General features: G+C 42.6%; 1 protein-coding gene across 1 annotated transcript in view; it reads right to left on the minus strand.

Annotated features, from left to right (window-relative positions):
- Nucleotides 1-11,673: 11,673 nt before the first annotated feature.
- The window catches only part of stxbp4 (syntaxin binding protein 4), a 79,498-nt gene continuing 64,071 nt past the window's right edge, over nucleotides 11,674-27,100 (minus strand). Inside the window, exons 21-22 of the mRNA XM_033610627.2 lie at nucleotides 15,007-15,064; nucleotides 11,674-12,515 (exon numbers count right to left, since the gene is read on the minus strand). Of these exons, the coding sequence (XP_033466518.2) occupies nucleotides 12,362-12,515; nucleotides 15,007-15,064 (212 nt within the window). The 3' untranslated portion in view covers nucleotides 11,674-12,361. The remainder of the gene's footprint in view (nucleotides 12,516-15,006; nucleotides 15,065-27,100) is intronic.

A 27,100-nucleotide genomic window follows, 5' to 3' on the forward strand; every position in this document is an offset into this window, starting at 1 on the left:
AGACCAGCTGACAGTTTTGTTGTCTGAAGCCTCCATTCATGAATTTATGATATTTCAATACATATTCTTTAGTTCTGGATGATTAATAAGTGAGGACACACACACACACACGGACACACACGCGCGCACAGCCTTTAGAGAGGAATGCTGAGTGGGCCGGCTTGACCTACTTTTATCCAATGAGAAGCCGCCGTGTCCCGCACTCCTCCCCCTGCTCCCCCCTGCTCCCCCCCTGCAGCCCGGGCACATTGAACCTCATGTGCTCCGGAGGAGAGGAAAACAAACCGAAAGGAGAGGAGGGAGGGAGAGGAGAGAGGAGAGGTGGGAACAAGAGAGGGGAGGAAAAAAAAGAGAGGAGAGGTGGAAACATGAGGAGAGAGGAGAAGAGGAAACAAGAGAGAAGAGGAAAAAAAAGACATAAAAGGAGGAAAGAAAAGCGGACGAGAGAGGAGACGAGGAGAGGAGAGAGGGAGAGAGGAGAAGAAAGGAAAGGAGAGAGAGAAAGGAGAGGGCAGGAGAGGAGAAGAGGGGATAAGGAAACAAGAAAGAGAAGTGAAGGAGGGAGGATGAGAGGAGAGAAGGAGAAAGGACATGAAAGACTGATGCAAAAGGAGAGGAGAGAAGGAAACAAGAAAGGAGAGGAGAAAGATGACAAGAGAGGAGATGAGGAGAGAAGAGAGCAAGGAGAAAAGGAAAGAGGAGAGGTAAGGAAAGGGAGAGAAGAGGAGATGTAGAAAACGAGGAGAAAGGAGAGGAGGAAACAATAGAGGAAAGAAGGAGAGGGTAAAGGAGAGGAGGAGAGGAGATAAGGAAACAAGAAACAAAAGTATAGGAGAGAGGATGAGAGAGAGAAGGAAAAAGGACATGAAAGAGTGATGCAGAGGAGAGGAGGAAACAGGAAAGGAGAGGAAAAAGATGACAAGATGAGGAGAGAAGAGAGCAAGGAGAAAAGGAAAGAGAGAAGAGGAGATGTGGAAAACGGGGACAGAGGAGAGGAGAGGAGGAAACAAGAGAGGAAAGAAGGAGAGGGTAAAGGAAGGGAGGAGAGGGGATAAGGAAACAAGATGGGAGAGAGGATGAGAGGATGAGAGGAGAGGAGGAAAAAGGTCATGAAAGAGGAGACAAGGAAACAAGGAAGGAGAGGAAAAAGATGACAAGAGAGGAGATGAGGAGACAAGAGAGCAAGGAGAGAAGGAAAGAGGAGGAGGGGAGAGGGAAGGAAAGGGAGAGAAGAGGAGATGTGGAAAACAAGGAGAAAGAGGAGGAAACAAGAGAGGAAAGAAGGAGAAGAGGAGAGGGGATGAGAGGAGAGGAGGAAATGAGTGAAGGGAAGAAAAAGGACATGAAAGAAAGAAGCAAAAGGAGAGGAGAGGAGGGGCCTCATGAAAACACTGTGATGGTGACACGTATGAACACTCTGTGAGGCCGTGACTTTATCAGGTATTTAACAGCAGAGAAATATTAAAGGGATATTTTAAGGTCATTACATAACAGCTAAGTGACACATGTACACTCTGTGTTTGAGTGATTGTACTGGCCCATATCATCAGACCTGTCTGTACATGTGAACATGTGAACATGAGATGGCTCACTGTGACCACCTTCAGTCAGACTCCTCTTACATCCAGCAGCCAAACACCAGATGTGACACCGGCTGGAAAAAGAAGAAGAAATCCTCAGCAGCCCTGACAAATCCCTATCAGCCCTGCTCTCATTAAAACTTCTTTAGCAACAGCGGTTGCTACAGCACGGTGATGTTGTGACGACCTTTGTGAGCGAGGAAAGTAGGACAGGGCTCAGACTCACTGAGAGGTGACTCGGACAAACGCAAAGCTCTGACTCATCCCTTTAATACGCACGGTCGATCTGTGACCCACTCGCTGTCACCACCTGCAGTGTCTGTATACATTAATGGTTACACCTGTTAGAAACACCGTCTGCTGCTCTGCAGACAGATTTATGGGACATTCTGAGCAGGTGTTCATTTTAAAGCTGCTCTAATAAATATTACACACCAACAGTACATCAAGTGACGACACATCATGTGAGTCTTCACCTACAGTGATGTTTTTACTTGACAAAATGCAGTCATGGCAGATTTGCACAGGATTGAGATCACAGATTACATCTACAATTATTACTAATGACTAGAGGTCCCCAGGTGAGACTAATCTTATGTGACAGCCCACAGTGCTGGGCTTAAAATGTGGTTAGGTTTAGGCACAAAAGAAAAACACTTGGTTATGGCTTAAAATATCCAGTTTTGGGGGCACACTCCCGACAGGAAACGGCAAGGACTCGCTGTAAGGCTATTGTGCTTCTGTGCATGTCTCATGTCTACTGGATGCTTCTCCGTCACATCACGCTCACGTCTCTCCATCATGGTTCAGACTTTCACTGGCAGACTTTCGTGAAGCAGCGTGTTCTTCAGCACAACACATAAGAGTCTGCATTACATTAAAGCCTCGTTTCCACTGAGCGGTACGGTACGGTTCAGTCCAGCATGTTTTTATTTCCATTTCCACAGTAAAAGTTGTGGATGGTACCAACAGAGCTGTTCCTTAGCGTCCCCATGTTTGGTCCTCCCTCTGTTGGGGTACCTAGCACACAGATCTGGTACTAAAAGGTGGAGCTAGAAACCCTGCAGTCTGATTGGTCAGTAGAGGACGGTCACTCTGGTTTTATGTAACCTCTGTTCATACATCAGTAAACTACAACTATAAAATGAAAGAGAAAAAAATAACTTCATTCACTGGGCCGACTGCCGGCAACTTTTAAGGTGGAACGTTAACTTGTAATGTTACTCAATGCATGAGTTGATGACGTGAATCCATCAGCACACCTTAAATTTCACTGTGACAACTTTGAGCATCACTTTAGTTTTTATATGACACACACTTTTAGTAATGACTTTAAAAATACAGATTAATTTGGAGCGGATTATGTGAAGGTCATATATTCTAATCCTCACTTCCTGTGGGCTACAGCAACACTAAACCCCTGAGCTTGCCTGAGAAGGACTAAATGCACAAAGCTGCTATTTTTAAATATCCCATGGAGAGAGACTCTCACTGCAGCCTGTTCTATTTTGTTGTGAAAATGTGGGCGTGCAGCCTCGTTCTGTGGACGATAAACCAGGTGCAGACTTCCATCTGTGTCACCGCTGATGAGGAAATACAGCGAGTGCTGGACGGAGCAGTGAGTGACAACAACCCCGCCCACATTTAAGAGGACTGTCTGAACAGACCGAGGGTCTAGGTACCATGTCTGAAGGGTCACTGCTGGTTCCAAAGGTGCTGGACTGAAAGATAACATTCCTTCCTTTGCTTCAGACAGACATAAAAAAGCAAAGATAGTTTTGTTTAACACTAAGTCAGGATCATGCTTCAAAGGTGCAGAATGCGCTGGAAAAAAATGACTGTCTTCGCTAAAAATGGTCATATTAAACATGTTCTCACCCCAACTCGTCAAATATCACTGCTTTGTCAGTGGACTTCCCCGTCTCCAGGTAGGCAGGTATCCTCCTGTGTCTGTTGCTGATGTTCCTGGACAGCGTGTCAATTTACATCTGTTACATGCATTGTGTCTTTTCAAAATACACTTCCATTTTCAACAGAAAATGTACGGTTTCTGCACATTAGATGCATAAAGTCTTTCTCTTGGTTTATTTTCTCGTGCAACAAATGCAAGTGGTTAGCTTTAGAAGAAAACAGGATGATTTGGATCAGAATTCACATGGGAAGCAAACATCGTGCTGACTAACAGAGCAGCAGTATCTGGCAAGTTGGGAATGAGAATCAGCTGTCAGTTAAAATTAAAATATGAATTTAATAGTATTAATCTGGAACATCTGGGATTAACAGAAATTCAAGGCATCCTGTCACGATCTTAAATGTTTAACAAATGGATAATCTGATGTGTACGGTAGTGCAGAGTTATCAGGATTAATTAACTGGAGATTGGAACAAATGACCAACAGACGTCACCATCTTTAGCGCCAGGACACCAGTGTGGCTACAAACACGGCTAAAACCTAATCAGTCTCTTTTATTGTCAGAACACAAAGATATTAGTCCTCGTTATGACACAGAATATGCTGTAAACATGGCAACAAGGATTCATAACTGGGTTTCTAGTTATTCTTTATCATTCGGTCAAAGTCTGGGCCACAGAGAGTCTACTGTGAAACTTCCAGAAGAGTAAATTGGATTTTCCTCCTAAACGAAGGGATTTGCCTCCAGTCCAGTTCATGCTGAGGAGCTAATTTACCACAGGAGCTCAGTTACACAGAAGCCCTTGTTTTGTGGGTCACTTTTTGTTTTTTTATAACCCACTGTAAACAGCAGTGTGGTCATGTAATCCCAGTGTGAGTGTCGTGCCTGCATTGCTCTTTGAAATTCTGATTTACATAACCAAAGCTGGCTTGAATGAGCTCAGTCAGAACCTCCTGGTACGTCTTAAGACTCAGCGTGGCCGAGCCAAGACCTGCTAGACGCTTATTAAGACCTGTCATCACAAAGAACTTAAGGAACAGAGATGTAGCTGGAGTCATTCGGGGTTTTCTGTTAAACTCATCATCAGTGACTTTGTTAGGCGGGCCAATCACTGGCTGACTGTGATCTGTTTGGGTCAAGCTTTTTAATCCAATCCTCACAGAGTTGTTGATGCCGTCTGTGACCTTTGAGTTCTGCAGGTTGAATCAAGGAAAAGAGGCTTTGCAGGTTGTGTAACTTTGCCGCTGATTTGGTTGTAAAGTGTTCAGACACGAGCAGAGAGCAGGACTGTGTGTGTGCATGAACAGATGATCTAATACAGGCAGTGTCTCGAACGCAGCTCCAATTCTCTATAAATATCTCAATGTTTTTTGTCCACCGCAGCTCTATCAGGACAAAAATCATGAACCTTTATCCAGATAACATGAGGTCACAGGTGGTCAGGATGGAAATGCACAAAGCCTGGAAGCCGCAGTAAAATGGACAAATTACTGCGTTCAATGAGCAACTTGTGCTCTCAAATTGTAAATCATCCACACTTAGATAAAAATCTAACTTAAGAATTCTGGAGCACATCTTGGTTACAGAAGCACAACATTGTAAACATAATCACTATTTCATAAATCTAAAATAATCAAATTTCATGACATTGTTGAATTTCAAACAGCACAATTTATGTGCAAAATTAGGAATAAATCAGCACCAATCCACTTACAAAACATGTTTTATGAAAGAAAGGGAGGGTATAATTTAAGGGGAAAGTTAAATTTCAAAACTTGCAGGTACCGAACAACTGTGAAAAGATTTTGTAGGACAATCAACGGAGTAAGATCATGGAACAGACTGAATGTGGAGCAATGTTCAAACATCACCCAGTTTAAAAAGAAATACAAACATATGATTTTTACAAAAAACGGGGAAGAAAGGGTTTAACTCCAAGGGTATGTAGAGATATATAGTCGCAGACATGTGTATATAGTAACTGCATTTATATCTATTTATATAAAAAAATAAAGTATATTGTGACTGTATGTATAACTATTTATAGGTAAGTTATCCGTATATATGTACCTTGCCTTTGTCACGGCGTCTGATAGCGATGCACAAGGTAACCTTTAGTGTCTCTTTGTGGAACATGTGGTTAATGTGGTGAAATGGTCGCAGTCAGGTTAAAGCAATAAAGCTACATAATGTGAGTGAAGTGAGTGCATATTGATCATACATACACAAACAACAGTCTCGAGGGTTGAAGTCTTGTTTCGTTTGACCCCTCCACCTCCCCATACGCAGACCTTCTTGCTTTTTCAGTTGCTCTCAGCGTCACATGTTGCTGCAGAGGGTTTACGCTGAAGGTAGTTATAAGCTGTGTCTCATAAACAGGATGCCTTTGTTGTCGATATCAGATGCTGAGGGGCATGACCACACAACAGCTTTTGACGATCTAGGAATGAGGACGGGCTGAATATAATTAGGCTGACCAGAAAGAATACTGTCTTACACTTGGGTCAATATGGTTTTGTAGGATACAATTTGTTATTTAAGGGAATGATGTGTGATTTTAGGACAGGAAACAAATTCAAGGACATGAAACTACTGATCAGAATTGTCCTATCCGGCTCCAAAGACTCGAGATGTTACAAATTACAAATGTAGATTTTTCTCATGCATCAGTTGCTCCACAACAAACGCTAATGTGAACTGATGTTTTCACGCCGTTAGAGATGTCTCAAACATCAAAAACAAAAGCAAACAAACCATCAACTGTGGTCATGCAATCAGCTTTGTGTTTAGATGTTTATGAGTGTGTGTGTATATGTGTGTGTGTGTCTCATGTCATTAGTGTTTCCAAGCATGGCAGATATTTATAGCTGCACTTGCTAGCGCGAAGGGAAATCAATACTTGGAGCCTGAGGCAGGAAGAATATTGGCTCGGCCCTTCCACTTCCAGCCCTCGCGCACACACTATAAATACTACCATTCACACACACACACACACACACACACACACACACACATTCACACACTCCAAGAGCGCCAAAGCCTCACACTTAATAAATGATTCCCCCAATGACTTCTTCACCCGCAGCTCAACAGTAGAATAATCTTATTATTACAGCCTTTTATTTTGTTACTTTCGAGTAAAGACGTCAGCAGAAGAACAAAACAGAGAAGAATCGGTTTAAAATCCCACATCAAATGGAAAGACCTTTTCTATATCGATCTGACTCTATGACATAACACATGTTACAATCCAATAATAACTCTAATATGTGGTACAGTGCGGCTTCTGAGGACACAGTCAGCAAATTGTTACAGGGGTTTTATGAGTTCTTTAAAATGTTTGACAGTGTACCATCGCTCTCGTCCTGAGCTTCTCAAGTTTCATTTCTCCAGGTAAAAGTGAAGAAATGAAATCAAAGAAAGAAAAATGTAACATATTTGAGAGAAATTTGGTGGAAAAAATTGTAGTTATTTGTGTCTCTGAGCCAGAAGTGAAGTGCTGCAGTTGGTTCATAAACATCAGTGCTGAGTTCATTACGACACATTACTACATTTGGTAAAGACTGTCTACAGCTTGAACACTGATTCCCTCAGTGTTCACGGCTCAGGTTTTTACTTGGAGCTAAATTATTGGAAGAGGTCTCCTCCTCTCGCAAACAAACAGATATGGTGATTTAAACTAGTAAAAACACTGAAAAAATAACTTTCATGTTACCAATCAGTGTTTTTCCAACTCTGTTCGGCTTGTCAGAGACAGGCTGCTGGTCTAATGTGTGCTCCCTCGTTTTCTCTGATAACATCCAGATGTTCAGGAGGCGAATTATATGCAACACATTCATACTACGACCTCGTCACATGTCCACGTTTGGTCATGGACTTTCCACGTCCACATATGACGTCCAAGGTACCCTGGGTGTGTTGGTTGTTGACGTTCTGGGACGCCGTGTCAACTTCAGCCTGTTACATGCATTGTCTGTTTTCAAAATACACTTCTGTTTTCACAGGAAATGTACAGTTTGCATGCAGTCTCTTTCAAAATAAAAGCACTACGTAGGTACAACACCGTGAATTGACATTTTTATTTTAAGACAAAACATGATCTTGTCCTAAACATGACCAAGTGTTCTTTGTTCCTAAACCTAACCACCTGATTACCACAGTGTTGTTGAATTAAACATCTGAGCTACATAATAACGTACAAATGTTGTTTGCAGAAACGTATATATCCAACATTTTTTCTTGAAACAAACCCGGTGGAGGAGTGTTATAGCCTTAATTAGGCTACTTTCCCCGGGTCTACCTCCTCTGTGGTAGTATAGGTAAGGTAAAGGAGGTTGTTGGGTTGGTGCGGGGAGCACCTGGGGAGACCTGGCATTGGGGGAGTGTCTCTGGGATGCCAGAGATCACTGTCTAGCCTCCTGAAGGTGTCGTGGGACCAACTAGACAAAACAGTGGTGAAAGGAGGTTCCCACCTGATGACCCCAAAGATGTGTTAGTTATCACTGTTCACTGGTCTGTATAGTTAAGCCTTGCCATGAGCGCAATAACAATAACGACAACCGGCTGCGTATCATGCCAACATGAAAAGACGGCTTTTTTCGCGACACCAGAAGTCACTGACCAAGTGCCAGTTTTTGACATCTTCGGAGTGAGACTGAGTTGGCAGAGGTCTAATCCTCTGCAAAAAAAAGGATAGGATGAGTTGAACCAGTAAAAACACTGAATACATTGAGGTTTTCCAATGCTGCCAGGCATGCTAATGAGTGCTTACCCTTTTTCCTGTTAACTTAAGATCCAGATGTTCAGGAGTTTTTTAACAGGAACCGAATTATCCGCAGAGGTCTCTTCTTCTCCCAGAAAAAATGGACCTGGTAATTCAACAGGTAAAAATGCTGAAAGAGCAGTTTCACTTAAAAAAAAAAAAAAAAGTGTTTCAACGACACTGCTCGTCACGGAGGGACTTCTAACTACAGTGGCCAACACAAAAATATCCCTGTTTAGAGCCAGTGTTTAGTCTGTTCTGGGCTACTGTAGAAACGTGGTGGTGCAACTTGGTGATCTCCGTAGACGAGGACCTGCGCCCTACATAAGCATAAACTCATTCTACGCTAACATAAACACAATGATTCTTATTTTCAGGTGATTATACACAAAAGGAAACATACTTATTACATTATATTACATTACAACCAATATTTCCCTCCAAATCCTACACACTGGACCTTTAAGTAAATCAGATTTTGTCATACTTGCACTTTTATTTTGAAGCTAAGAAGCTCAAACCAGAAGTCTGAATCTGACAGGCTGATCCTTCCATTATATTTCTACCACTTTATAAATACCACATGTTCTCGTTCTTCTGTCTTGATTATAAAAACATTAATTAAGGTTGAAAATAAACGATTGAGAACCAGCTCCATCATCTCTGTCTTATCTCCTCTGTCAGATGGGAGAGCTGACGTGTTGACTCGCCGCTGATTACTCTCAGTCTTTCTACCCTCGAGCCACGACAGAGAAGAAAAACACGTCTTGTTAGTTTGGACAGGCTTGTAGCAGCAAACTTCAGGCTCTATTGTGGCCCTGAAGAACAATTCAGAGCCAGGAATGTAGACCTTCTCAGAATAGCCTCATGCACTGAGAAAACCTTCCTGTCGCTGGGAATAAAAACATGCCGACTGTTCAGCCTGAAAGGTTGTAAAGGCTGGGAAGGGAGCAGAGACAAAGAACAGAGCACAGCTACTCAGTCCAGACAGACTCAAGTGGTGGAGAGGAAAAATGTTCGAGTCTCAAAGAGTTCTCAAGATATCTTCCTCTTAGGTTTGAATTGCATTAAATGGTGTTTATGTGATGAAGGTATCTGTGTGAAAACAGCCTATGTGACCTTTAAAAAATGATTCATATAAGTGTTTTCAGCTCTATAGTGCTAAATACCTGCAGACACTCACCGCTGAAAAGAAGTGTTATCAACATACTTATACATTATTTACAGTTAATATTCTCCTGAAAAGATTATACGAACATCTGAAGTACACTCTTTGTACTGTAGTACTGATGTAAATGCAGCTTTATCTTCCAGAAAGTATCAGGTATCTGTTAGAGAAAGTAAAGATGATTTCAGGGTTGGTGCATTACCAGTACAGATACACGTAGAAATTCCTTGCATTTTACTATTTAATTACAAAAAGCATTATTTGAAAAACCCAAATGGTTCTGCTGAACCAAACAATGCTGCAGCTATAAAATCCATCACTACCTGTCTTTTGTAAACTTTGTTTTTATCGAACTGATCTCAGTCACCATTGGCAATGGCTCCTCCTCTGTGACTCCTCTGACCTGTGGTGTTCCCCAAGGATCCATCCTTGGCTCCTTTTCTTCTGCATAAAACCAGTGAAGAAGGCAGTTTTAAACATGTTTTTTCCTGTCTGTCTGACAAAAACTGCTGAGTGTCCCAAAGTAAATCAGAAATAATCCTCTTTGGTCGTCCAAACTCCATCATTATTCTACAAAACCACCTTGGCCAGTCCTCTTTCTTTCAATGAAGAATCATCTCCAAAATCAGGTCCGATCTCTCTCAACATGATCTTGAGAAGGTCATCCATGCTTTTATTTCTTCATAGTAAGACTGCTGCAACTCCTTGTCTTCAGGGTTGAGCCAAAAAGTCATCTCACGGCTTTAGCTAGTGCAAAATGCAGCTGCTTGGCTTTTAACTAACACTGGAAAACATGACCACCTCAGCCCCGTTTAGGCCCCTCTTCACTGGTTACCAGTCAGTTTTAGAATTGATTTTAAGATTTTACTGATGACTTTTAAAGCATTTCATGGCTCTGTCCCCAGCTACATTGTTGAGATGCTGCTCCCCGATGAACCAGGGCGCAGCCTCAGATCCTCAGGCAGGGCCCTGTTGGCTGTTTCTCAGTCTTGGCTCAAAACTAAAGGTGACCGAGGCCCTTCAGTTCTGGAGCTCCCTGCCTGAGGATCTGAGGCTGCTGATCAATGACATCTTTTAAATCGCTTCTTAAAAATTAATCTGTTCAAAAAAGCCTTTTATTAGTTTTAGCAAACTGCTTATTTTATATATGTCTCATTTGATTATCTTTATTGTTTTTATCTTGTGTTGTCAGCGGTTTTGTATTCTTTTATTTATTTTATTTAGTTTGATTTGATGTACCTCAGTGCAATCGATAGGGCAATTAGTTGCCAATCTTTGCTAATCTACCTCAGTGATGGTATTTGATAAGTAAAGTAAATGGGTGAGCAATCAGTTTCTAAAGTTAAATTAGGACAAAACTGAAATTCTGCTGGTCCACCCTAGAACAAAAGCCTCAAGTCCCACATTAACAAGATGGCGACAACATCATCAACAACATCACTACGGCATGTCCATTTATAAATGCCAAAGATGCAGAGAAATTGATTTGTGTGTTTATTCCAAGCCAACTCGACTACTGTTATGAACTTTTTACCGGCCTCCCGAAAAAGCAGGAACCGCGGCGATGTCTCTGTAAAAAACAACTGCTGTTCATGGTACTATTCCCACCGGAAAAACAGCAATGGGTTGCGAAAAAACTCCCAAGTTTGGTGACTAGAAAGCCACTGGAAACATGGCAATGACACGCTAAAACACAGCCAGTTTTGTTGTTTGTTAGTCCTCAACAGTGGTCTGGAGCTTGGCAGCCATCTCGCCTTCCATCCCTTCCACAGCTCATATACTGCGTCACTTTAGAAACGTTGATATATACCTATGAAACATAGAAATGTAACGTGTCCAGAAACATTCAATGCCAACATTTTCTTCTAGCGACTGAGCTGCTAAAACCAGCAAGAGGTTTGTTGCTGGTCATCGGACCAGATTTACATTTCACCAAATTTGGACTTAAAGCAAAATAGTTGATGTCAACTTCGACCACATGAGCAACTCCACTTCTGTTGAATTTAGTTTGTAAATTGATCATGTTTTCTCACTCATAAAGGGAAGACAAAAATCTCTACTTAAGTCCTGCTGATAATCGATAACATTGATAACTGTGTCAGCCATCAATGAGCACAACACCAGAACTATTTGGATCAGAGATGTAGATGGGAACTCAAAGGTCTGGAACCAGGACAAAAAAAATCCAGCAGAAGACATCTAGCAGACAGGATGTGGAAAAGTTTTATGAATCGAGGCTGAACCACTGATGAGTTGCAGCAGAACTTTATTCAGAAACGTTTTGAATTAATATCACTTGTAGACCTAAAGGGACTGAAGCTTTACAACCACATTACTTCCTAGGGAAAGAACCAGAGACCAGTAAATCCAAATTTCCCCTGAAGGTTTTTTCAGTTAAAACAAAGACACTGTCCAACAGAGAGAGAGAGAGAGAGAGAGAGAGAGAGAGAGAGAGAGAGAGAGAGAGACATTTATGGACATATTTTAAATGTCTCAGGCATCATTCTAGACACACCTCCCCAGTATTCAGTCTGCCATATTTATTTATAGAAAAACTTAGGAAAGACTTTGATAAAACATCAATACCAATGTGAAGCTACAGCCAGCCACTGGTTAGTCTACCTTAGCATGAAGACTGGGTGCTGATAGGTGGATTTAAGTTTGGACAGAGTCAGGCTAGCTCTTTATGCTAAGCTAAGCTAATCAATCTAAACATCTGCAATAAAGCAAATAACCATTTTTTTTTTTTACCAAATGTCAAACTGTTTCTTTTAATTTAAATAATGTTCTGTGGATTTGAAACTAAACATTTTAATATATATAACTTTAATTGGGGCTATGGGAAAATGTGACCTTCAGAAAACGTGTACAGATAAAAACGTCATGTTGCTATGGTAACACTAATGACAGACAGGAGGGAGAGTCTGCTGCAGGTTTTCACATCTCCGTCTCAATGGACGGGCTGGGCTTCCGGTCGGTCACCTCGCCGTTTCTCTGTCCCTCCAGCTCTGAGGTCTCCGAAGCTGCGGGAAGCAGCGTGGTGCCGCTACTCGTCACAGGGAGGGTCCATGATGTCGTCTGGGTCACATGACTGTCACGGGTCAGAGTAACACACAACAAGGTATTGAATGTGACAGATCACCAGACAGACAGCTTCTTGAGGCCTAAACTGCTTCCTCAGACATTTCTCTGGAAGCTCAGTGGTCAGTGGAAGTTCAGTAATTAGTGGTGTGGCAACTGTCATGGAAAAAAGAGCAAAAAAGTCTGCATACGGCCACCAGTGGGAGGGGAGGTGGATGGATCAACAAACATTGTACTTTCACCAGGGAGGCCGCTGTTCGTGTCCCGTCAGAAACCAAGGGTCAATGGAGTTATTTTAATAAGCTAGTAGTGTGCTAGTCTGTTTAGCATGTTAATCTAGTGACAAATGTCACAGGACCAAGGATCACCCTTTGGGGCTGAAAAATGAAGCCAATGCAGAAGTCCCAAAAACTGCAGTTCCGCTAACGTCCACCAGAGGCTGGCTCCAAGAGCAAGTCAGTCCCCACAGACCCCCATGTTAAAACTTTACAGCAGAAATAAACATGTTTACAACCTGGTACAAAAAACAGTTTTGGTCTCTATAGCTCACCATTCAGTCAGATCCACTCCGGGCTCAACCACATTGCCAGCCTTTAGCCCAAACATGGTCACCTATGGCTCTAAAAACAACTTATTCTCACCCCGACCTCGTCACATGTCCACGTTTGGTCATGGACTTTCCACGTCCACATATGACGTCCAAGGTACCCTGGGTGTGTTGGTTGTTGACGTTCTGGGACGCCGTGTAAACTTCAGCCTGTTACGTGCATTGTCTGTTTTCAAAATACACTTCTGTTTTCACAGGAAATGTAGTTTGCAAACAGTCTCTTTCAAAATAAAAGCACTATATTGGTACGTCGGTTCTTTTCCTTTAACAACAAATGCACATAGTTACATTTAGCCAAAACACACACGTGGTTGGGTTTAGGAAAAAAGAACAGTCTTTACAATCTAACAGGAAGTGAACACCGGCCTCCTGGGTGAAAGAACATGGTTGTTGGACCCCTCCACCACCCTTCCACCTGCCCTATTCGAACTTTTTGCCCCCCTTAACTTACATTGTTGTGCAGCCACTTTTCCCCCTAACACCACCAGGCGCCATTACAGAATAACAGCGACAAGTTGAGTATTGGGAGGCCCACTATTTTCCTCAGTGTCTGACGCCAGAAGTCACTGCTCAAGGCTTCAAACTGTTAGTCCACAAACCAATGGGTGACATCATGGTAGGTACATCCATATACAGTCAATGCACATGATGTATGTCATGTAGGTCACATGATGCTATATTGCATTAGTAAAAAGGTTATTTTAAGCCAAACCATGCTTTTTTTTCTGAATCTAACAACGTTCCTTTGTTGCCTAAGCTTAAGTAAGTAACCCTAAAGCTGCAGACACACCAAACCGACATCAAAGAACTAGCGGCGATGAAAGCCAACTGTTGCGTCGTCTACGTCGCCTCACGTCGCCCTGTGTCAGTTGCATTTGAACACACTACACGGACTACATCCGACGGCCAAGTGGCATGTACGCTCTGCGCCTGCGTGAGAGAGAGCAGAGTGAGAGAGTGGTACATCCTGTCAGCCGAGGGGTTTCCTATCTGTGCAGCCGAGCACCACAGCACCTCCACGGACTATTACATCCGGACGGTCCCGGTGTTTCCTCCGCAGGCTCCACTTCACTCAGCTGCCCGATAAACCCGCTGCTTCTTCCCACTTTAACCTGAATAACAAACCAGGGCTCGGTGCTCCGGTTGGATCCAAACGGAGAGCTGGGGCTAGCTCGGAGACTAGCGGAGGCTAACTGGCTGTGCTTCCCTCTGGCAATGCTGCAGCTAACGCTCCGCTAGCCGCTCCCAGCTAGCTCCGGTTTGTTATTCAGGTTAAAGTGTGAAGAAGCAGCGGGTCTGTGGGGCAGCTGAGTGAAGTGGAGCCTGAGGAGGAAGCACCGGTTAGCCCCGGTTTCACTACAGACAGATTAACTCGCTACAGGGGTGAGGAAATAAAACCTGAACAGCCAATCAGAGTGATCTCTCTTACTGACAAGCTCCGCCGCCGATTCAACATGCTCAATTGGCCGAAAAGCCACCGATGCCGATGGGCCGACGGTGCGGGACACACCGCAAAAACTAGGGCGACAGACGCTCGCCGAAGGCCCGACTTTGGTCGATGGCTGACCGTCGGCTTCGTGTGTCAGGGCTTTAAAACACAAAGTTTATAACCTACACGTAAACTGACAAGTCATCGCTGAACATCCAAAACTGATGCAGGAGGAAACCTAGCGTATCATATTTGTATGTGACGGGCCTTTTGGCGATGTGGGGGTGAGAATGTGTTGGCAGCTGTTTTTGTCAGTGGAGTCTGGTGAATTTGAAGAGAACATAGATGAGGAACTGAAGCAGTTAACGGTTTCTCTGTCAGAAAGGGTTGTCTAAACGTCAAGGTAAAGCAGTGAAAATATTCTAAATATAGCGTATACTTCAACTGATGTCTGAGTCCTCTTACTTGATGTAGTACTTGACTCCATCTGCAGTGTAGGCCTCCTCCCAGCCGTAAGGCAGACCTGCAGGGGGGAATAAAAAGTCATCAAACCATTCAGTGGTTGTCAGGTTTATTGAGGTTTGTTAGCCTCACTTTCCACGACATTCAGACATAATCAGGCCAGCAGATCACCACACACTGCTCACACGTGTCAAGTTTCCATCCAGCCTCTTTTCCCTGAGAAGCTCCAGTATTTCACAACCCACAGCGAGAGGAGTCTTACTGTACTTTTCCACTGTCTCTCTCCGCTTACTGTACGAGCTGGAGGATGAAAAGTCTCTTAACCCCCATTCAGCGAACAAAAGGGGGCAAAGTTTCAAATGATGCCCCGCAGATATGAGCTCGTAAACTAAAACCAAACATTTCACACGTTCAGAGAAAAGAGGGATTGTGTTGAATACTGTATCAGTGACCCAATGACATGATACACAACATGATACATGACAAATGATGTGTTATGACATGTACGCTCAGCGCAGTCACCAGAAGGAAATGTTGCCAATATATGTTTTTACAAATCATTATCATATCAATGTTTCTAAAGTGACGTGATATATGAACATATGATTACATATATGAGCTCATCAGAAGGTGGAGGGGATGGTCGATGGCGTGACCTTTCTGTCACTGTTCGTGAACTCTCTCTTGCCTCCCATACTGTCCACAGGAAGTCAAATGCTCCCGTGTGCTTCATCACAATAATCTTCATGTATGTACACAGAGAGCACAATGAGCTTCTCACCGCTGGAACAAAGACACCCGAGGCGAGGCGGGAAGCTGCTTTATGTCGCTGCGAATAACAGTGTGTGAAGCTCGGCGATACATTTCACAGACCAGGTTTCAGCCCGTCAGTCTGAGCGCTGACAGGAGGGCCCAGGGACAAGAGGCAGGTGTCAGGTGGTGAAAACATGTCTGTCACAGAGGGAGATACGGTGAACTGAAGAGTGATGACCAGGTCACTCACAGGACTCGCAGGGTTCCTGGAAAACCTGAAACTCTGTACATAGGAAGGTTCTTCTTCTAGGTGAAATGGATACAGGTGTGTAGTTCTTATTTTAAAATGACCATGTGAGAATTAAAATACTCCAACACATTGAATTTAGGTTTAATTACACTGAAGGACAGAATCTGGCTGATGTGAGGCGTCTGTTTGTTTGCTTTTCAGGCACTTCAGTATTAATTAGTGTCAAATCGGATATCTTGGGGCATTTATAAATATCTGAGTGTCACAGCTGTAATTACAACTTGTATGTTGACATGGATGCAATTTGCAAGTTGGGAACTCATAATAACTCATAATTAACACCTTTTTTCAATGAACTTTCAAAACTTTTCTATAACTTTATATAAGTAGTTTAAAATAGGTATATCTATATATCAGTCAGTGTTGGGGGTTACACATTACTTTTGTAATGCTTTACAGTAATACAGTAATATATTACATTTTGGTATAAAGCCTACATCAGGTGCAGGTCTGTGCACAATGTGATGACATGGAAGACAGAAACCGTAACTTTCTGCTGCAAAAGAATGACTGGTCTAGATATTATGGTTCTGATTTTATATCCATTTAAAGGGGAACTAATGTTTTTCCAACCTGGGCCCTATTTTCCGATCTACTTTTGTCTAAATGAGTGATAGGATGTTCACTATGTGACATTTCTCCAGTATGAAGCTAGGGCTGACCTGCCTGCAGCCCGTGAGCGTGCGCTATATTAAATAATAGGGCACTCAGACAGCGTCAAACAACGTCAAAATACGTCCACTAAAAGTGCATTTTTTTCACACAGACAGGCTCGGATTGTTAGTATAATTATCTGACAACATAACGGAAAGGAGAAATGAACATGTGTGTTTACCTTTAGCTGGATTCAGACATGTTCCTCTGCCTGTTGCTGCTCCCTCTCTCTCCTCGTCCGCGCTTCAGTTTCAATGAGCTCTGCGTCCGTGTACGTCCGTGTACTCCGTGTTCAAATAAATACGGGCGCTCATCAAATTCAAATGGCTGATCCAGATCCAGCTGGTCAAAATCGGGTACAAATTCGGACATGTTTGTTGTGGCAAGTCAAAACACTCACTCAGAGAGTGAAAGTCTGGCTCTGAAATCTCACGTCTCGCGAGATTTGAGCTGTTGCAGGAAGTTACCGCTGGAGTGACCATACAAATGCCAGGAGTTAGGAGTAGTCATGGCTGAATTTTACCCAATTTTGACCAACTGGATCTGGATGAGCCATTTGAATTTGATGACTGCCCGTATTTATTTGAACGTGGACGCAGAGCTCATTGAAACTGAAGAGCAGACGAGGAGAGAGAGGGAGCAGCAACAGGCAGAGGAACAGTTCAGAACAGTGTGAACTTTGAGTCATTTTAAGGTCCTCACCATGTTTCCTAAACCTGTAAATGAAACATGGTGAGGAGTCAAAGTTCACACGTTTCCCAACAACTGTCTCCTGGGGAAAGTCCTGTGTTTTTTGACACGTCCATAGCCCCAGCTTGCCTCCCTACAGACTGCCCAGGACAGCTTCCTTGTTTACTCCCGGCAGCACATCGGTCACATGATCGCAGCTTTACAAGACACGTGGGTTATGCATGATCTCATTGAAACTGAAGAGCGGACGAGGAGAGAGAGGGAGCAGCAACGTATTTTGACGTTGTTTGACGCTGTCTGAGTGCCCTATTATTTAATATAGCGCGCACTCACGGGCTGCAGGCAGGTCAGCCCTAGCTTCATACTGGAGAAATGTCACATATTGAACATCCTATCACTCATTTAGACAAAAGGAGATCGGAAAATAGGGCCCAGGTTGAAAAAAACATTAGTTCCCCTTTAAACGGCATCACAACACAGGATGTCGACTTTTAAAGATATCATATGTTGATGATGTCACTTCTTGCCATCAGGTGGTCTTTTTGTATATTTAAAGCCCGAGTACACAGTTGTTTTTTAGAAAGGGTGGTTCTGTTTTATAAATGTCAACAGTTGCAGAACTGTGTGCACGAGACTCTGACGATAGGCAGAACTAAATGCAGACACAAACTCAATCACCTGTTTGCATATTAATATTTCTCCATGCTCCACTCGTCTGTTAGTGAAAATAAACGCAGAAGAAGGTTGTGTTAGTTCTCCAACAATACCAGAGCGTCCATTGTTATGAGGAACTAGATGACGTTTTAAAAACCAAACCATCAGGTGTAAAGAAGCAGAAGAATTAATATGTGATTAACTCCGCTGAACTGAATTCCAAGAAAAGTCATCGGGTTTATCTCAGAACATTAAACTAGTCATTTTTCTGACCCACCTGGGAGCTCTCTGTTACTTTAGATGACACAATATTCAGCATGTTTTAAAGAAGTATTTATATTTCTACAGTCAATTCAACAGTCATTCGTTCCTCTGGTCTATATCAGCAGGTCACACAGAGCCGATGGTGTTGTTGTCTCAGATCAGAGGGTGTGTTAGTATTGAGGTGCTGCCGTTCAGGTCACTTATGAATGTGTCAGTGCAGCACAGAGGCCACGGCTGCAGGAACGCTGCAGAAAGTGTCTCCAGGGAAACACATTTTCACAGCTACAAGGCTGAAGTCTCGTTACTGGACTCTGCTGCGAGTTGAAGGTGTAAATAGACAAAGCCTCACAGATCGGAGCCCTTGTGTCTGCAGGGACATTTTGAAAAAGAGATGAAGCGTCTTCTGCTGTAAAAATGTTCAATTAACATCAGAGGAAACTGGAAAAAAAATACCCCTTTTGAAAATCCTCCTTGTGGTTTAACTGCTTTAGTTGTTGGAGACCACGGCCAAAAAGCAGTGTTTGGACCTTTATATTATTTTAGTGTCTCCATTGTATTGGCATTGTCTCTTTAATAAAATCTCTCAGTCTCTGTCGGGACTGAAAATCAGGGGCTGATCCTCAGAGTGTGTAATAATAAAGGGATTTAGATGCTTGTTGTGCAGGTTAACAGGTTTAATAATGTGAAGAACAATAAATCTATTGATGACATCTCACTGAAAACCTTCGTCTGAACTCAGACAGTTTAGTACCTTTTTGGCATCTGACAAAGGAGCTTTAAAGGGATAGTTCAACATTTTGGCAAATTCGCCTATTGCCGTAATCCCTATAGTCATATGGGTAGGTACATTACCTTTAATTGTCAGTGCCTGCAGTTCTGAGATCGGTGGAGCAGAGCTGCCCACTGAAATGGAGGTGAACGGTACAGCTCCCTCTCTCCCTCAAAACTAATCAAATACACCATCAAATGACTCCAAAATGCTCTGGTGGACAACACATGGCTTGCGCATTCCCCACGCTATGAAATAATAATGTATAATTAAGTAACATTACGACACATGAAGCAAATACTCGGAACTACTTTCTTGAGTAAACCACTGGGCGGAGTGACACAGTGCGCACCTGAGACAGTGCCATAGTTCTTGCTTGTAGCCGTTTGCAGTATCGTCAGCTGGACACACCAGAAGGTTTGAGCAAAGTTTACCAGTGTTTTTGTAAATCATGGTTTACACATGCATTGTAAAAGGTTGCAGTAACAAGCAGGCAGGATGAAGCAATGGCTATTTGTGCTAGACATCGACCCCCACACGCCTGTGGAAACGGTCCGGAAAATGTTTGTGTGCTCCTGCCATTTTTTACCGGAGGACTACGCTGAAAGGATGGAGCGCAGAAGCTCAGGAATGGTTCAAACGCTTTTCTTGAAAGATACTGTCATACCATCTGTCGACATCACAAAACGAGCAGACGTGGTGAGTGATCGTTGTGTATTTTGCTCAGCAAACCCTCCACTGTAACGTTACCTCCATGTTAAGTAACATTAGCCTACAACCCAAGCATGGTAAATAAGGCTAAAATGCAAATGTTGTTGTGGTTATGTTATGGATAAGTGCTTGCCCAGAGCATATAGTGAAGTGACTGGCATTACTTCTCATTGTTGGGAATAAACAGACTGCTAGGGAACATTTTATGTTGTTGTTCCCTCAGGAATTGTGGTGATTTATGAGTGTGGAGTTAGCATGTTCTCCCCGTGTTCCGGTGATTATTTTGAGGTGTACTCTATATTTATATTGCACAGGTGTACCTAATAAAGTGGCCAGTAAGCACCACATTTACACCACCGGCTCTGGGTCTCCCCTCAGCCCCTGGTTGCTCGGCAGCCTCAGCCTCTCTTCTTGCTCTCTCTTCTTCCAAAACCTGTAACTCTTCCTCTGTATATTCTGGCTTCTTCTCAACAAACTTGTTGTTTTGATGACGGGAGTAACTGCACTAAACATACACTGTTTGAAATCACTCCGCCCAGCAAGTACTGTATGTCTGGAATGTAGTTCCGGCTCTGCATTTGGCTTCAAAACAACTCTGTCTCGTAATATTACATTATTATTTCATAGCATGGTGAATGTGTAAGCTACAAGTTGTCCACAAGAGCGTTTTGGAGTCATTTGATGGTGTATTTGATTAGTTTTGAGGGAGAGAGGGAGCTGTACCGTTCACCTCCATTTCAGCAGGCAGCTCTGCCCCACTGATCTCAGAACAGCACGCACTGACAATTAAAGGTAATGTACCTACCCATATGACTATAGGGATTACGGCAATAGGCGAATTTGCCAAAATGTTGAACTATCCCTTTAAGACAAGACCTGATTTAGCTTTAATGGGTAACTTTGATATTTTCAACACGTTCTCATCCCAACTCATTTCACGTCTAAATTTGACATACTCGGTACCCTGCTGTGTCTGAATTTATACTCATTATACGCATTGTGTCTTTTCAAAAATTTGCTTTTATTTTCACAGGAAATTTACAGTTTCTGCTCGTTAGATGCATACAGTCTTTTTCAAAATAAACTTACAGCGGTGGTGAAAAAAACAACTCGTATATAGGTTTATTTCCTTGTGCATAAATGCACGTGTTCAGAAAAAAGTTCAGAAAATAACATCATGGTTTGGCTCAACATTCACATGGAGAGCAAACAGCTGCCTCCCGGGTCATTTTAAGGTCCTCTGCATGTTTCATTTCCAGGTTTAGGAAACATGGTGAGGACCTTAAAATGACTCAAAGTTCACACGGTTCCCAACAACTGTCTCCTGGGGAAAGTCCTGTGTTTTGTGACCCATCCACGGCCCCAGCTTGCCTCCCTGCAGACTGCCCAGGACTACTTCCTTGTTTACTCCCGTCAGCACATTGGTCACATGATCCCAGCCTTACAAAACGCATGGGTTATGCATGAATTACTGGTTCATAATTAAGTGGGATATGTATGAATTTGGGTTCATTACTTTTTGTAGGAAAACGTATCAACAGTTTAAAAAAACAACTTGTTTCTCGTTAGCAAGACTTGGGCACAAAACAGACCAGACAGAGCAAGCAGAAGGTACAAAGAAAGGTTTCATTTCTCTGTAGGGTCCTTTCTGTGATGTTGCAAGACACTCATAACAGTCTGAGCCTGTCAGTGTCACAAACAAGCGCTGTTACTTGACATAAATGAATGAGGCGCGGCGTCCCCCTGAGTGGTTACTTTGCAGCCTGTTCTGCCGCTGCAGGCTGCAATAATCTCTCTCAGTACTGGACCAGTTTCAAAAAATGTTGTTCCGATTAGTTAGACACATAAACATGGGAGAGCAGGATCCAGCTCAAAAATACCACAGTTTCCCTTCAATGGCAAGTACACACACTTGTAAATCCACCTGCATGTACACACTGTACCATGGACACTGACTCATCCAGCGAGATTAACAACACACATACACACACACACACACACACACACACACACACACGCTTTCTGGCCTGATTTCGCTGCTTAGTTTCACCTCGTTCACTTCTTCTGCCTCAACTGAACTCTTATCTAATGAATTAATTAGCTGTCTGTGTTGGAAACAGTTTGATCTGTACCACTGCACATCCACATCAACAATATAAAGGCTCTTGACTGATCGTTTAACTTCAAATACACCAAGGGGTCCAGACTGTTCAGTGTGAAAATGTTCCTGGAGACAGATGTCAGAGGAGCATCAAAATATTTTGTCAGGAGGAAACAAGGAGTTAAAGAGACTGCAGATTAAACGCTGTCAAACCTGAAACTGATAAGTGGCCACAAAGAGCTTTTCTGGAGCTTTTTAAGGAGGTTTGGGCTCAAGTCTTAAAGCCGCCGGGTTTCATTGGCTCCTTATGCCTGGTGTTAATTTACTGCTTGTCTTGTCAACAAATCCAATAAAACGACACAAACCAACAATATGTGAGTCAAACAATATGTGACTGTTCTCACTTCCTGTCTGTGGCTCTCAGCTTCAAGCCCAATCGCTCCTACTGAAGATGTCAGTCTTTCAAAAAAACAAATATTTATGCTGCATTCAAATGCCCCTCGGATGGACCCATTTCCCGAGTTGGGAAGTCGTTCCTCCAACTTGAGTGTGTTCATTAAGTCATAATGTGTAAACAACATGGACGTACAAAGAGGATGTGTTGTATTTATTACTCAGAACGTTTCAACGACAAAAAACTGTCAGAAGCTTTTTTGTCCCAGACTTGTTGCTGCACCTGTACAGTCCCATAAAACCCTTAAATACTGCTTTACATGACTAACGCTAATAAATACATTTTCTTACTAATCTAGGTCACAATAGTTACAACCTAACATTGTATTACAAACTATATTTGAGCAACAAATGACATGCAATATGTAAATTAATAACATTTACTTTCGTCCCATTTGTTTCTGCGTATATGACGTCAAAGTCGGTAAATCGTGTACCCACATTTTTGTTCTGATTTGAGAGGCCGTTCATGTGAGTTTTCCAGCCTGTTCTCGTTCCCAACTCGTCAAGTGCCGCTGCTTTGTCAGTGGACGTCAGACACAAGCACACAGAGGCGCTCTTTGCAGCCATATGATACGCACCAAGCGGCGGCTATTTCTGACAAGGTGGGCAACACCTGTAGTATAAAGCATGAGAAAGTCTGCATAGGGAGGGTGGTAGTGGAGGTGGATGGGTCAATCAGACTACGGACTTTCACCTGTTTGTTTCCTGTGCAAAACCAAAAGTCACTCTAGTTATTTTAGTAACAGCTAGTTCTAGTATGTGTAAAATGCATGACGTTACATTATGTAAGTAACAAATGTTCTTATTTTAAGCCAAATCATGATGTTTTTTCTAAACCTCAATATCTGCTTTTGTTACCTCAACCTGAGAAAATCAACCGAGAAACACAAATGTATTTTGAAAAAACCCACAGCATGTAACGAGCGAAAATTGACACACCATCCCTGAATGTCCAAAACTGAAGCAGGAGGGTAGCTAGCATGATCTATTCTTACAGGTAAGTTCACTGCCCTGATGAGATGGCATCAGAAATGTGTCGGAATTTTCTCAGTCGAGGACTCATTTTTCTGATTATTCAGACACCACGTGAATGCAGCATTAGTTTTAATTATTTTAAAAAGTTTCAGTAATTTCCTCAAACAGCTGCTTGTTGTGGTTTCTATCAAACAAACAGGAGGCAAAATAAACTCCAGTGTGTGTGTTCATGGTAATGAAGGAACAACAGTGTGGCTCACTGATGTGATTTAACAGTGATGGAGGAAGACGAGATGTCAGGCTGTAGATACACACTCTGCTTTTGTTGGTTTGAGTCTGAACATGAATCAAAATGTCAAATACTCTCAGACGTTTTCAGTTATTATTTTCAGTCTGCTGTAAATCTGGTGTATTTTGTGATGCAGGTCTGTTTTAATGATGACAGATACTGGAGGTCCGGCATCACTGTCACTGATTTATACTGGTGCAGTTGTCATGGCAACAGAAACACAAAGACACTGGCTGTTATGACAGATGTACCCGACTGTGTCTGTGAACTCTGACAGTCCTCGATTTTAAAGTGATTTTAAAGAACGATTCCCTCTGGAGCTGCTTTTTTATCTGCCGCTGAAGGTTGTGTGATACGACTGAAAGCTCCAGAACGGCTACTAAATGGACCTCATGGTGAGATTGTTTTTTTCTCAGTGACGGAGAACAGAAGAAGAAAGGAGACTTTTTACTGCAGAGGAAAAACTTGAGTTGTAATGACACAGTCAGTCGAGAGTTTGACACCTTCGACAGTATCTGTCACATTATGTGATATAAACTTAACTTGTCACCTTTCACATTTATCTCATCAGATGTTTGATATCACTCACACAACCTAAAACTTTTACAAAAATAAAATTCCCCCAACCCACCCATAGTTACGTTTAACCAACACACACAGTTGGGTTTAGGAAAAAAGAACAGGGTTTGCCTTTATATTCTAACTGGAAGCTAATACCGATCTCCCGGGTAGAAGTTGGGGTTGTTGGACCCATCCACAACTCCTCCCACTCACGCTACTCAGACTTTTCACCCCCTTAACTTTGGTTGTTGACCCGCCACGTCTCCCCCTGACACCGCAGGGTGCCGTTAAACAATAATGGCGAGCAGCCACCTATCATGGCCACGTAAAAGGATATCTTTTTTCGTTGGTGTCTGACTCTGGAAGTCATCGCCCGAGCAGCAGTTTTTGACAACTTTGGAGTGAGACTGGGTTGGTAAAAACACAACTGAAGCACCAACAGGCAGACATATAATTGTAAGCCTTAAGCCACGTCAAGAGGAAGAAGAAGAAGAAGAAGAAGAAGATTTATTTATTTATTATTATTTATTTTCATTTAAAATGTTCGAATTATACGTTTCTAAAAACCGTGGACACTTTACATTTGCATGTTTCATACGTATCCTATCAGTGTTTCTAAAGTGACATAGTATATGAGCTGGCTGTCATCAGGAGGTGGAGGGGTTCGCCAAGCTGCAGATCACTAGCCATGTTTCCATCAGCCTGTTTAGATGCGCATCTAGAAGTATCGCATCGGAAAATTATGATGCCAAAATTCGAATTAAAATCCCCTGATTCGCACAAACTAAAATACGCTCGCTTTAGCTGGGTTTTGGTTGATTTGAAAAAATGTTGATTCACAAAACAGGGAAGGGAAACAGTTATGTTTGAATTAAGTCTGACGTAGCGCACTTCTCTCCATGGTGATATCCACACCCCGGGTCGGGAAGGCGGTAATGCATTTACAACTGGTTGCCAACTGCCAGAAAACGTAGAAGAAGAATGCGAGACTTGTTTTGTTTCCAGTTCTGCGGAAAACACACAGGATTCGTATTTCTTTTAATGCGCATTTCCCAATGATTCCAATCACTTTTGGATGGAAACATAGCTACTGTTTCAAACCAACAACACTGGTTGTTTTTTGATGTTTTTTAGAGGTGTTTGTGGCACCACACCTCGGTGTTATTCAGCGACCTGTCCTTGCTTTTCCACCAACTTTTGTGCCACTAAACACGTTTTTTATTTATTTTTTTAAATCCAAAACATTATCTTTTCCTAACCATAACCGAGGGATTTGGGTGCCGAAACCTCATTTAGGGATAGGGTAAAACAAGTTCACCACAATGTTGTAGAGAAACAAAGCTTAAACATATCTGCAACTAAATCATTTACAAATGTAACCTATCCATGGTTTGCAAAATAATATACACATTTTTGTGTAGGAGAAAGGCCAAAACTTATGGAAAAATCGTCATTTTCAAATATACCCATGTACGTTCAGACAAAGCCTGATGTGAGTTTGAGAGGCCGTTTACACGTACACGGTGATTTTGATAAACGGAGACATCTTCCTTCGTTTGTGCCCTTCGTTTACACGCAAACGGAGATTTCTCCTCTGAAAACGAGTCTTTCTAAAAACTCCGGCCAGAGTGGAGATTTTGGAAAACTCCGGTTGCGCGTTTGCATGTAAACTGAGATAAACGCAGATAAACGGAGTTATAGGCAGCCCACGTCACAGTATGCGCCGGAACTTGCGCCTGTGTAAAAAGTGCGACCTATGTTGCTATGGTGACAATGGGTACATGGAAGGCTTGAGCTTCTCGTTACACTGCCACCTACAGGTATGGCATGCTCTTGTGTATATATACACGGGTAAGTGTAAACGAAGATCTTTTTGAAAACGGAGACGGTGAAATGTCCGTTTATGAAAATAGCCGGCAACGTGTAAACGGCCTCTAAAAAGGTGCCACGGCTCCACCACTGCCTGAAGTCTACTCTTCCTCTGCCTGTGTGTGATTGTCTGAGTGGAGACAGGTGTGCTGGACTCAGAGCTGAGCCCCACCAGCTGCATGCCATCCTGTAATGAAGCTCTGCCACATCCACCCTGCCAGATCCTGGTACCTGCTCAGTCACTCTGTGTTTCCAGCCTGTCTAGTTCATATTTGCTCTTTGCTTGTGTTCCTTCACTGATCCTGTTTGTCCTCTCACTGCAGTCCTGTCTGCTCAGCTGCAGCCTCTTCATCTCATCACTCCTTCTGCTCTCTGCTGCTCCTGCTCGCCACAACTGGCCATCAGCCCAGTCCCCACACTTCCAGTCGTCCCTCCTATCCAGCTCACATCACATCTTTTTCAACCTTGCAATACACTATCTTATTAATTCTCCTCCAGTCTCCTTGCATCTGGTGTTTCTCCATCTTTGGTGGAAGTAAAGGGTTGTGTAGTTAAATAAGTCAACAAAATCTACTCAGAGACAAACCTCAATCAGTAAAGTAATAATGATGTTCTATCTGCAGGACGTCCACATGTTTAACAAGCAGCTGATGATTATGTATTGTGTTCATATGCAGGTGTCAGAGGCTGATTTATTAAATCAAACAAATATGTTTTGCTTTTGTTTTGTCTGGAAACTTTGTCTGGTGTGAAATATTCCAATCAATACACACTGTTCAATATTCTGCATTATTAATGTTGACAGTTCAGCAGGTTGGTGCAGTTCACGGTCACTGAGGTCGAGATGATGAATGGAGCCAGCATTTCCTCGTTAACCAGCGGGTTTAAAACTGTGAAGTCTCACAACAGCATTAGCGAGTGTGTTTACAGCCACATTAGGATCCTGGTTTCCATGTTGGGATGTGAAGTTAACAAAGAACATGAGGAACCTGGTTATTCATGTTCAACATTTTAATAATATTTCTTGGACTTTTTTATTTC

The sequence above is a fragment of the Epinephelus lanceolatus genome, chromosome 21 (genome assembly GCF_041903045.1).
Source record: "Epinephelus lanceolatus isolate andai-2023 chromosome 21, ASM4190304v1, whole genome shotgun sequence".
In the NCBI taxonomy this organism is placed as follows: Eukaryota; Metazoa; Chordata; class Actinopteri; order Perciformes; family Serranidae; genus Epinephelus; species Epinephelus lanceolatus.